Source organism: Periplaneta americana, chromosome 3 (genome assembly GCF_040183065.1).
Source record: "Periplaneta americana isolate PAMFEO1 chromosome 3, P.americana_PAMFEO1_priV1, whole genome shotgun sequence".
NCBI classification, from domain to species: Eukaryota; Metazoa; Arthropoda; class Insecta; order Blattodea; family Blattidae; genus Periplaneta; species Periplaneta americana.
Window position 1 is genome coordinate 52,159,812 of NC_091119.1, and position 12,584 is coordinate 52,172,395.

General features: G+C 34.9%; 1 protein-coding gene across 2 annotated transcripts in view; it reads left to right on the plus strand.

Moving 5' to 3' along the window:
* LOC138696026 (uncharacterized) overlaps positions 1–10,111 on the plus strand; it is a 33,723-nt gene extending 23,612 nt beyond the window's left edge. Inside the window, exons 3-6 of one of the 2 annotated variants that reach the window (XM_069820508.1) lie at positions 34–107; positions 3,275–3,339; positions 4,854–4,971; positions 8,886–10,111. In XM_069820508.1, coding sequence (XP_069676609.1) covers positions 84–107; positions 3,275–3,339; positions 4,854–4,971; positions 8,886–9,005 — 327 coding nt within the window. In that variant the 5' untranslated portion in view covers positions 34–83 and the 3' untranslated portion in view covers positions 9,006–10,111. The remainder of the gene's footprint in view (positions 1–33; positions 108–3,274; positions 3,340–4,853; positions 4,972–8,885) is intronic. The other variant, XM_069820507.1, reaches the window with a different exon arrangement.
* Positions 10,112–12,584: the final 2,473 nt, after the last annotated feature.

A 12,584-nucleotide genomic window follows, 5' to 3' on the forward strand; every position in this document is an offset into this window, starting at 1 on the left:
TGACAGCACATTTTGCTTATTGTGCACTTGCAGAATATCGAGGAATTACTACATCTGAAGACCCTAGTGAACCAACAGAAGGAATGACATCAAACATGCAGGAAAAGGTAATAGACGATGTAAAGTAGTATATAGCATATTTGATTAAGAACCAAACTCCTTATGTAGGCAATCAATCTGTCTGCTTTTCAAGTCACAGAGGATGTTCTTTCACAAGCACATAGCAGCAGCAGTTCCAAACAATTATCATAAATCCCTCCATAAACAGCAGAAGCAGTAACAAGCCTAATGTAATCACTAGACATCGGATTTTTAGGCACTAAAAATTGCCTAAAATAAGCTCAAAATTTGTAAAATTAGGCTCTATTTTAATGGAAATAGGCATTTTAGGCACATCAAGGTATCATACTTATTTCTTTCACTGAAATTTTTAGTTATACACTAAAATACGCACAAAAGAGTATGTTTAAACATTAAAAAAGAATACTATATTATATTTATAAACAGAGCTGCACAAATTTAATATATTGAAACTAATGTAATAATGATTATTGATATCAAGATTACTCATTTTAAGTTATTGAAATTCAGTTCCATGCTCAGACTTTATTATAATTATCTGCACAGTACACCACCAGAATTTTTTCTAAATTCTCCACAGTTAACCTTTGCCTTTTGTCACTGAGAATCATTTTGAAAGCAGAAAAACTTCTTTCAACCGAAACTGATGTGAGAGGCGCAAATTTTAAAATAGGTACAATAGAAACATCAATACTTACTGGAACATTTACACTTTCCCCCCATATCACTCTTGATACTTTTTCCAACAATGAAAATCCTACATTCTTATTTAATACGTTGTCCCACTTATTTTTAACTTTTTTCCCAGTTTCGCCCAAAGCAGAATGTATGTTCACTTGAGCTTCCTTTACTATTGCTATTTGGCTACAAAGAGATTGTTTTTCACGTTCTAATTGTTCAATGCTTGCAGGTATGAAAGAAAAGTTTGATGTTATGTAGGCAATATCGTTTTTCACTCGTGAGTCATTCAGACAATCTTTCACTGCTTTCACACACGCTGCACTATCAGTTTCAGGTAATTTATCAATAACTGTGACCACTTCTTTAAAATACTTAGAATAATACACTGCTGACTGAATCCAGGTTCCCCATCGTGTAACAACCGGCTGAGGTGGGAGTGGGATATCTGGAAAGTTCTCTCTGATTATTGAAATCCTGGATGGGGCTTTACAAAAACATTTTTTTGTGTTAGAAATAAACGAATTGACAAGAGGAAATTCATTCCGGATTGTTTCAGAAACCCTGTGAAGGCCATGTGCTAGACAGGTTACATGCGTGAGGTTAGGATAAAATGTTTTAAGAAGTGGAGCTGCAGCAACCATGTATGAGGCAGCATCAGTACAAAACAACAGAACTTTAGAATCGTCTATATTACCTGAGTATAAAGACTGTAGGCCTTTATTTACAAAATAAGCAATGGCTTGGCTATTCACTTTCGAAAGTTCCTTAACACATACGAGGTGTGGAATCGAAGGTCCATCAGGACTAAGTTTTCCTACTACCATATTTGCTATATACCTATTCATAGGATCTGAGGTTTCATCCACAGAGACCCATATGTAAGAATCACCTATATCCTCCCGAATGGAAGCTAAAGTTTCATTGTATATTCTGTCTAAGTAATTTTTTCTTAGGGTCGACTCAGATGGGATATTTTGTTTGCAGTATTTTTGTAAAAACTGTCTTAAAACCGGATTTTCAATTGCATTCCAGGGAATGTTAGCAGCAACAAACGCTCTGGTTAAATCAGCATAGAAATTGCTGCTGAGATTGGATGAAGTAGGCTGTATTAGTAAAGTTTGTTGCAGTTGATTTTTCTGCTGAGCTTTAGCCTTATGAGCCGCTCCTTGCACATGCTGCTTTAGGTGGCACTTCTTTTCTTGCGAAATCTAAAAATGTAAAGTAAACTGAATTAAAATAAAATCCTAATTGTTGTATTGCCGTATTTCTATCACAAAGTTAGTGGGTTCGAACAATCAACATTTTAATGACCTGCAAATACTTTAACTATCGGAATTTAAAAGGTTAAAGTGTAGTGGTCTTAAAAAGAATTATACCTCAGGATAGCTCAGTCAATGTATAAATATTATAGGCCTACTCATTAAAATTAATAGAATTTATATATTTCAACTATTGTTACATACCTGTTTGCTACAAATCTTGCAGAATATTATTTTTCCATCATAAGTGAATTCTGAATATTCTGTTAGCCATTGCCGGATCAATGTAGATTTTGCACTTATATTTTTCGGCATTATCGCGTTAAACTTCACAGGAAAACGTCCTACTGCTCAAAATTTCTCAACACAAATAAGGTGAGGGAAAGAGCAACTGTTAACGAGCATTCAAATGAACCGTTGTTATTGAGATTCAATTGGAAAAAAATACAAAGTTCCACTTATTGTTGCATTTCCTGGTAGTGTTAACACTAAGAGGGCCATTCTTTTAAATATTTTGTAACGGTTTACCCTACTAATTCGCAGTTTTACGACTTTTCATAAATATTTCAAAAACACTCTTTCTCCAAAAATTGTGATTTTATGACACTCTGAAGGGCAGTACAGCTAATCGGTTTCAGACCGAAAACAGTCATTTTTATAGTATAGGGTAGTATATCTCTGAATCGGTAGCAGCACATGTTGTGATTGTTGCCTGCTTCAAAACTAAGGTTGGTTCTTTGTCGGCATTTATGCCTCCAAACATGTTAAATTCGGTGAAATCTATTGCGAGTGTCGTGAGATTCAAAACATTTTGTTTCCTTTATCAATGGTTTCATGGCCGGTGTGAAGCAAACTTTCCACTTTTTAAATGCCTTGAATTTCGCAGTGAATGCATGTATAAATTATAAAAAGTAAGAGTAAAATGCGAAACTTTACAGTGAGTTAGGCATTTTTAGGCGAATATTAACAAATTAGGCTCTAATAACCGTTTTAGGGCATTTTAGGGCGCTATAAAACTCTTTGAATACCTTTCAATTTCCATGAAACACAAATATTAATAATTATTTTTACTTTTCTCCTAAAGAAACAAAATAGGCATTTGCCCTAGAATCCGATGTCTGGTTATCACTAAGTTGACCGAAATGAAACATATTTTGCCATTTGCTCATAAGGAACCAGAACCTCAAACAGAGGAAAAAATTTCAGTTAGAGCCCCCTCAATTTATAACCCCATTGAGCATGTGCTTTTTCAGAGGGAGAGTTCGCAGATGGCTGAGCCTGAAGCTGTTGGTGCACTTGCTTCTATATCTGTACAAAGGTGAGAGGAGTTGATTCTTAATGATTTTTCAAAGAGATTGATTATAGAGTGAATTGCTAGGAGAGGCAATCACCTCTGCCAGAATGACTGGAATGTGACTGCTTCTGTCAGTAATTTGGGTCCAATGTGTAGATGCAGAATATCTGAGTCATGGAATATGCTTTTAAATTTAAAATAAAAGATTAATCTCAAAACTGCATATATTTATATTTCTGGGACAGATTGACTATTTATTGTAGGTCTGCGTTTGGTTTTCACACAATGCAGTTCCTCTTGGACATATTAATTGTCCATGAAAGGGATAGGATAAAAGTTAATTTGGTTAATTTCCATGCCACATATATAATATGCTGCTTTTAATATTGAGGAAAAAAAATCTATTAATTCAATGTAATCATAGTTTATTAAACATCATCATTATTCTAGAGGGGTTTGAACTAGATTTTTATATTATTAATGAAATGTAGGGCACACGATGTCCTGAAAGCTATCTAAATAACTCTAAAGATTGCACGTCATTTTTATAACCATGCCAAAATAAGAATTAGAACTTTGTGTTCGTAATAATGAAGAATTAATAGACTTGGTGGTGACACAAATTTTATGTACAGCATTAAATGAAAATCTGTGTCGTTTGCAAATAAAAAGGAACAAACAGTTTAATGCAGTAGTTCTAACCAACAAATACAACAATTCAATAAAATAAATCCTTCCTAGGCATAATAAACAGAAAGAAAACTACAATACTCCATAAATAATATGACAAAATAATCTTTCCTAGGAATGGCACATAATGTAACTTCTCACAGAACAAATATAATAGTATAACCCACTAAAATATATACAGTATTAAAACATGGCTTGTAAGCCATAAGGAGCAGAAGAACTGGACCAGTATGGTCCAAGTAAGGTAGAACTGAAGACTCTTTTGCTAAGTAATCAAAACTACACAAGAGACACATGACACACGATTGCTTGGACGCAAGGACTGAGGTAAATAGGTAAGCTATATTATCTGGTAGGAACGAAATGGTAGTGATGTTACAGTTCGATCAATTGAAGCACTTAGTGTCAGAACAAATGACGCACACCAAAAACAAAAGAAAGAAGTGTAGCCAGTACAAGCTTAGTGGATTTAGCCATTTTTAAAGGCCCCATTTAATTACTTCTTCCCTTTCTAAAAATGAAAGCATATACGACCTTCCTAAGCATTGTATGTGCCAGTTCTATATTTAATCAGAAATGATAAAGTCTAATCAAAAACTCTTTTGAATGATGATGATGATAATAATAATGTCATTAATATCGCCTTTGTTATCATGATTTTCAGATCTTGATAGCATATACTGGAATTCAATTTGTTGGATTTTCGTATGTAAAACACAATAACAAACAACACCCTAGAACTCACGAGTTCATTGGGCGAAACTCAGTTAAAGTATAGGACGGAATATTATTCTGAATACACTGAAGTGATAAATAATTCCTGTGTGATTTTCTCATATGAACAATAGTCCTAAGAAGACGATGTTCGGACAAAAAATGAAGCGAGGAGTTTCATTATTGGACCGAAAGTTCCACGAGAGCAGCAACGAAAACAAAGAAGCCATGTTAAGCCACATCGAGCAAAAGGTAGTGCACCACTGTCGTGAAGGCTATTGAAACTAGCTCATTTTGTATTTTTATTGTCATCTTTTTGTCTATATCTGAGTAATTTTTAACAACTTCTATCTCCAGGGTCTTCTTCTTTTGAAAAATACTCAGCTTTATTCTTTTTTGTCACAGATTTTTCGATATCACACATCTGAGAACGTTCATGTCTCAAGCAAGATAAAGCTTCAAAATATCTTATCTCATTTTTTTCCCCCATAATGGCTTTTTCAAAAACAGACATTTGCAAATTTTTACTTTAAAAACCTGAGACATTTATCCTCTTATAATAATAATAATAATAATAATAATAATAATAATAATAATAATAATAATAATACTTACAAATGGCTTTTAAGGAACCTGGAGGTTCATTACCGCCATTGGTCCCTATCCTGACCAAGGTCAATCCAGTCTCTACCATCATATCCCATTTCCCTAAAATCCATTTTTATATTACCCTCCCATCTACGTCTTGGCTTCCTCAAAGGTCTTTTTTCCTCTGGCCTCTCAACTAGCACTCTACTTATAATAATAATAATAATAATAATAATAATAATAATAATAATAATAATAATAATAATAATAATAATAATAATAATAATAATAATAATAATAATCACATTACAGCAATAACTTTAAGTCCAAGACATTTAGGCCATCAATACGTTCGCTATTACTACAAAAAAATAAACAAGTAAATTGTATAAATAAAAGCACTGTAAGAACAAAGCCTGTTTCCATTAATATGTTGAAATATATTTTTCAATTGCAACACACCTCTCCATTCTAGGTTGGTTTTACTAAAATGTTGAAAATGTTTACTCTTGGGCAAATGTCGTCCTAAGAGTACACACTTGACTTGCATAAGAGTACGCATTTTCAATTAAGAGTGAAAGCACTGGTTGTAAATGTGAAATGAATATTTATTTAGGATTCCACACAAATGCTTTTACTTACATAGTTCACATACATAAGTTTTTGCTCGACGATCAATTCTGGCACATTCGGTATGGGCCCAGAGTCGGTAGTTCTGACACTGAATCCACTTTTCTCCATATTTTGATCCAGAATATAGACTATTGCAGTAAATGCAGGCTGGGTCGTCATCAATGTCCACCATTCCATCATTTTCTTCTTCTATAGGGAAACTCAGCTTCTTTGCTGCCTTCCTCTTTGAAATAAATCTTGTAATGCAGTGTACGTCACATATTACTGAGTACAGTAAAGAGGGAGGCGTGTAAAGAGTGCAGGTCGTGCTTGCTTAGAGTTATGCAGCAACCGTGATGTTGCCAAATGATTCATAGAAACATACCGATTTTCTCTAAAACAGTGAATGTTAGAGAAAAAACTTATTTAGATTTTTCAAATGTCTCATGATCTATTACCAGTTTCATTTTGATTCAGAGTTACCTTCCCCCTGTATATGCCAGCATTTGATGTCGTATACTACGCTTTTGAATAGCAATTTTCCATATCATCATAGAGAAGTCTCTTTTGAAAATCTGTATATAGATAAATACTGCAAACGAAGAGTGTCTCTTGCTAGTGTTTGAGTAACTTTTCTACTTGTCACTAACGAGGGACACAATTTCAATAGTTCACTGTAATGTATTATCATGAACAGTTGAGAGGGGTTGCCCATCTTTTCTATCAATACAAATTATGATATTGCAGATTAATGGAAGAAAATAATGCTTATATTTCATTTTCATACCTAGACAATGAAGAAAGTTCGTGGAAAGACTCATCAAGCAATGTTTATTTCAGTAACCTAACAAACAGGCTACTCAAATGCATATATAAAGTCTTTTTTGGAAGCTGTTTTTGTGCCTTAGAATTCGTATTGGAAGTTAATTTTTTCTGGTTCCTAATTCTGCTTAATCCGTTTGGTGCCAGAATTTAAATGCTGTTGTTATGTAGTTAACTAGTATTTAAATTCTGTAATGTTGAATGTTTTATATGTACACTAATTGAAAAAAAAAAACTTCGTGTGAGAATTGCTGTTACAAATGTGAGACCTAACATATTCATTTAAAAAATGAATGCCGTAGATTGGATAATGACTGGTAGCCATGGGATGTAACAGATGGAGTCAGTCACGTGATATAAGGACAGTGAGAGAGAGAGACTTGTTCTGAGGTTGTACTCAAGTGTGGATTCAAATCCTGCTTATACAGAGCTATTATTATCATAGGTCCCAGAAAAGAGCGGCTGGCCGGCCAGCTGCGCCCTGCGTGGTTTCTGCTGAGCGCATAATCATTTCTCCGGCACTTCTCCAATATATAACAGTACTAACAATAAATGTTCAATAATGTGGACTTACCATGCTCACAGTCATTGCTGAAAATGGCCCCTGTTTGCCGCCACACACAACTGACATCTTCTGATGAACGAATGAACGACACTCTGAAGTTCCACATCATTGATAGCTTGGATTACTTCTCGTGTATAGTCTTTTAGTTCATCTATAGATGAGGATTTTTCCTATAAACACTACCTTTTACTGTTCCACTGTAAATAAAAGTCACAGGGTGTTACATCTAGGCTTCATGGAGGCCACACATTATTACTGATTAGTCTCGTACCAAAAATACACCTCAATTCCCTCGTTGACACGGCATCTGTATGAGCAGTGTGGAATCTTGTTGGAAATAAACTAACAATCGTTCCGCATAAGAACACTATGTTTTCTGCTTGATTTTCGATTCTTCACTGAGCCTGTTTCTTTAAATCCTTTAGCGAGTCTTCTAATTGTTTTGGCAGAAGGCACAGGTCTGTTTGGAAACTTTATTCGAAATTTTCGTCTTGTTTTCACACACGGCCTTCTGCTATTTATGTACGTATTGTACAGTAGTGGCAAAAAGACTGGAGCGACGGAATAATCAAAGTCCCCGAAATGAGTCGCTGCGCATGCCACGCCCGCATTCACAAGATAGCGAGTAATCTATTGAAATTGTTGTAGTTTGCTACTGCTGACGTAGCCCATTTCGAAATCCATTAGAAAATAAGCCCGTAAAATTCATGTTCTGGGAATAATAAGGTAATTACGTAGTAAAATATCGCTGCAACCGAAAAGTATTGGGAGTAAATTTGAATAAGGAACAAAAAAAAAGTCTCCTTCCCAGGCAGGATTCGAACCACGAAAGTCTTTGTTACCAGTCTATAGTGCAGTCACTGTGAACAAAGCTCTGAAATCAGCTACAAGGCTCGGTCCAGTTTTTTTGCCACTACTGTACATATACACACATTCACACAGTGAGAATTTGTTGCTAGGCATTACCTAAATACACAATAATCACTAAACTTTATACAATAATATTATACACTTGAAGAATTGGGAGTTTCATTACACGACTTCTAAGCACACTGAATGCCATATGGCTACTGGTGGTCAATTGTGCGGGAGAAACTGTTGGAACACAGCGAAAACCACGCAGGGCGTAGCTGGCTGACCATTCTTTTCTGGGACATATGACAATATTAGTTCTGTATATACTTGGTTGGATTTTTTGGAGGTTTTCTCCATATATGAAACTAATGTTATGCAAACCTATGACGAATCCTCATACATATCTCGCTGTCACCAGTTCTATTGATGATACTAAATAATTGAGCAGTTGATACAGCTACGTTAAGTAAACAGTTATTGAAAACATACGGGAATAGGGATACACAACCATGCAATGACTACACTGTACATTCATTATTATGCATTGCACATACAGCATCAACAACAGTTTGCTTTATGATTAAGATAATTATAAATTAAACATTCCACTTGAAATCTTTTTCTATACTAATAATTTGTGGACAGTTTTTAAAGAACTGCTTGAAGTAGCAGAAGCAACATTGAAATGCTTGACGGTTTGTGTATGTAAAGTTGTTTGTTGCAGATATGTGATGGACACCGCTGGCTGGAACGAGTCGCACCACCACCTTATAGTAGAAGTGTTACGGAAATTTGCCACCATCGCATATCTCTTAGTGGCGAGAGAGGACAAATCCAGCTTTAGGTGTTCTTTGCCAACCCAAACATTTGTACTCTTTCTTCTTATTTCTTATTTGATTTCTGTGCCAGTTTTCCTATGCATCAGGAGCTGAAGTTAAAGATAGTTTTGAAATTTATATTTATTTAGCAGGATTCTGGCACTTATTTCTTTGGAGTTGCACTCAGTATTTGGTTCGTTATAATCAATGTGGGCAACACAGATCTCTCTACTTGCAAAACAAGATACCACTAGGAAACTAATTTCTGACATAATGAAGTAAGCATTGCTTCTTCACCTACAAATAGTCTCCTTGTTTTCTCAGGTGTCATATACTATTAGTGAATGAGGTATATTCTGCCAGTCAGAATCTTAGTACAGCTAAGAACTCCAATTTTACATTATTTTTTATAATGTTCAGGCAGTAAGCAAGTTATATTTGATATGTGATTGGATTGTCATTAGTGAAGTCTTCAGAGAGCACATGAGGTGTAGGGCATAACTAAATGCATACTGTAGTCCATTTTTGAGAAATATTTGTCCTCCTTAGTTATGATTGTTTTCATATAACATACGGAATACTACTGCCATGGGAAATGTTCATAATATCTGGACATGGCTGATATATTGAATCAGCTGTTATGTATCCCTCCAAATTTTCTCTTTAGTATTTAGGAAAAATAAGATGGTTATTTCGTTATTCATTAGAAGACAGCGGCTCATTTTTATACCGAAGTACCCATGAAACTTGCATGTACAGTTTTCCTAGATTGATAGGAACTCGGGAAGGGGAAAAAGTTTTAACCTAAAATCCACTGTCTCTTCTTTAGTTAAGGAGATGATGTGTTTCCCAAATCTTTCTGTTTCCATATAAGCTGTAATCTTTGTTGTTCATGTGTTAATTAATATCTTAGTAGTAAGTAATCTTGTTCAATGAGGAAGAAGTGCACTGTTCTCTGTACTCAGTGCACACTTTACTCCTAATTCAGATACTGTAATTTGCTGATTTTGTTAATATTAATAAGTAAAACATCTGAAGCACTCTAAGTGTGCTGTAATGTGTGTTTGGAAACCAGATTGTTCCTTAAGATGATAATTAGTTCTGTATTGATTTATAAATAAATATTTATAAACTGTATCAGTGAGTTTTAATGCACAATATAATTTAATATCAGTTTCTAGTGTTCACATAAGATCACCTGTATATGAAACACAAACATTTGCTTTCTCAACACTTCTTTTTTGACTGAGTGTTATTTTTCTTTCTATCAATTCCATTTCTAACAAATGTGACACTAACTATGCATCGAAAAATTTGTCACTTCACTTTTGTCAGTGAAGAGTGAAGTTGCAGGGAGGAAGTTATATTTATGGTGAAAATACATGCATGAAAAAAAAAAACAGGAAAAAAAAAATTACTGTTAAGCTTGAAAGCATATTATTCTGAGAAGTAGTAACAGACTTCAAGATAAGACCACAAACTGATGGATTACTTCAGGTGATGTATGAAAATGTACTATTGTCTGTACAAAATAATAGGCCTAATTCCAACTAAAGGTCATGTCAGAGTTACAGTTTATTTTCTTTTATAGAAACAGAAGTTTGAAAAATTTCCTACTTTATTTCAGACAATAAAACTGGTAGAACGACAATATTGCATTCACAAGTTTAACCAAAGTGACGCTATCACCACAGTCTAGTATATACAGTCGCGAAGCTCAATACGTAGTAAATATGCAAACATTAGATGGTTGCTTACCACTAGGATCGCTAATATCGCCTCATTACAAGCAATGCAAAATAGTACCATCACATCTATTGTTTCTGGCACCCTCAAAACTCAAACTTCGTGACTGTATATAGTAGACTTTGCTATCACACTGGAAGAGCTGTTGCTGTGCTTGGCATGCACCAGCTTTTTGGTTACAAATGGAGAGCATCGTGTATAAGCAAGTCAACTTGTGAAATGAAATGTGCTCGATTGTGTAATTGAATGCAGTTTGCTACGTTTTATCCACAATGCTTTCTAGTTTCAAGAGAAGAAACATGCTGAATTGTTGCAATTCTGATAATACTGGTATTGCCCATAGGAAATGTTACTTCCAAGAATTAAATTATTGCAATTAACGATCCAGAAATAAAGCTTTGTTTCTTTACAGCAACTTTTCCCACAAGAGCATTGCATTTGTTAACGACTGTTCAATCCTTCCTACATCAAGAGTTTCCTTAAAAACTACCTCATATTCTTGACCTTTCTCCTCATTTTTCCTTTGATTTATATAATCAAATTAGAAAGAAATTCTAACGTTGAAAGTGTAGAACAGAGAGAATCTGATGAAAATCTACATATGATATGATATGAGGATGGGAATGGGACTATAACTCAGTGCTGCCAACATGACACTCGAATGTTCTTCCCAATAACACACTTCCTGCGTGTGTGGACTCCATTAGCTTACATTATCACTTACTTCAGCTGATTTTTGAACTGTTGACCTTGTGCATGTACACAAGGCCGCCGACAGGATTGATGGGTCCCTGTGCAATATTGTGCTCGGGCCTCGTTGAAAAAAAAAGTTAAAAATGACAAGTTACCAATTATTCTGATGATAATAATTATTTGCGTAATAAATAAAAGATAACCCCATACACCAGCGATGTCAGACAGGGACTAAACAGAGCGGAGCGCTCCACTAGACTGGTTGTGTGCTCCGGTGTTTCCACAGACATAAGCAAGTTCAAGTTCCGATCTAGCTCCACAAACGGTATTGGAGCTTACAACTCTGACACTACTGCCATACACAGATACGAATCTAAAAATATACACTTTTGTTACATTGAAAATGTTTAGCAAAACTTCACATTAGCGCAATATATTACGCTTCTTTTTCAGTAGGGCCTGCATAGTATGTTTCGTGACGAAACTTTCGTCTTTTCGTTTCGTTTTCATAAAACACTTTTCTTAAAAAGCTCTAAACAGCAGCCCAACATCAACAACTCTCCTTGACTTCATTGATGCAAAGTCATCAAAATATAAAGGCTTAGCAAGATCACTCTCCAGAATAAGGAGACCAAGCTTACTCAGTCTTTCTTGACACATTGTTACTCTGAATACATTTTTATTTCCTTCATTTTGTTTAAAGTTGGTGTGAAATTGAGCGTTGCTAGTGAATGTGCAGAAAATGAACCAATCTCAAGGCCGTCTGTTCAGATTGTCAAAAATGAAGACAGTTCATGCTTAGAAGTGCACACTGATGGTTGTGGCTGTTTAGAAAATAATTCTGATAACAGTAGTATTGAATCAGAACAACCAAACAATAGTAAAAATGATGTGTGAATATGTGCAAGTGAAACAAATTTACACACACCAGTTCTAACTCTGAGTCATGGCAAGTAATATGCGACCTTGGAAAACTAAAAAGTGGCAGACAAATTGTAAGTGTCATTGAATGTGTTGTTCGAAAAAGTACCTGCAACTTGCCTAATAACCTTTAAAATGACGGAACAAGAGCCTTTCCAGTATTATTTTCAAAACTCAAAAATGAAGAATGTGTTCCCAGAGACTGGCTAATGTGGAGTGAAACGAATCAGTCACTGTACTACTAG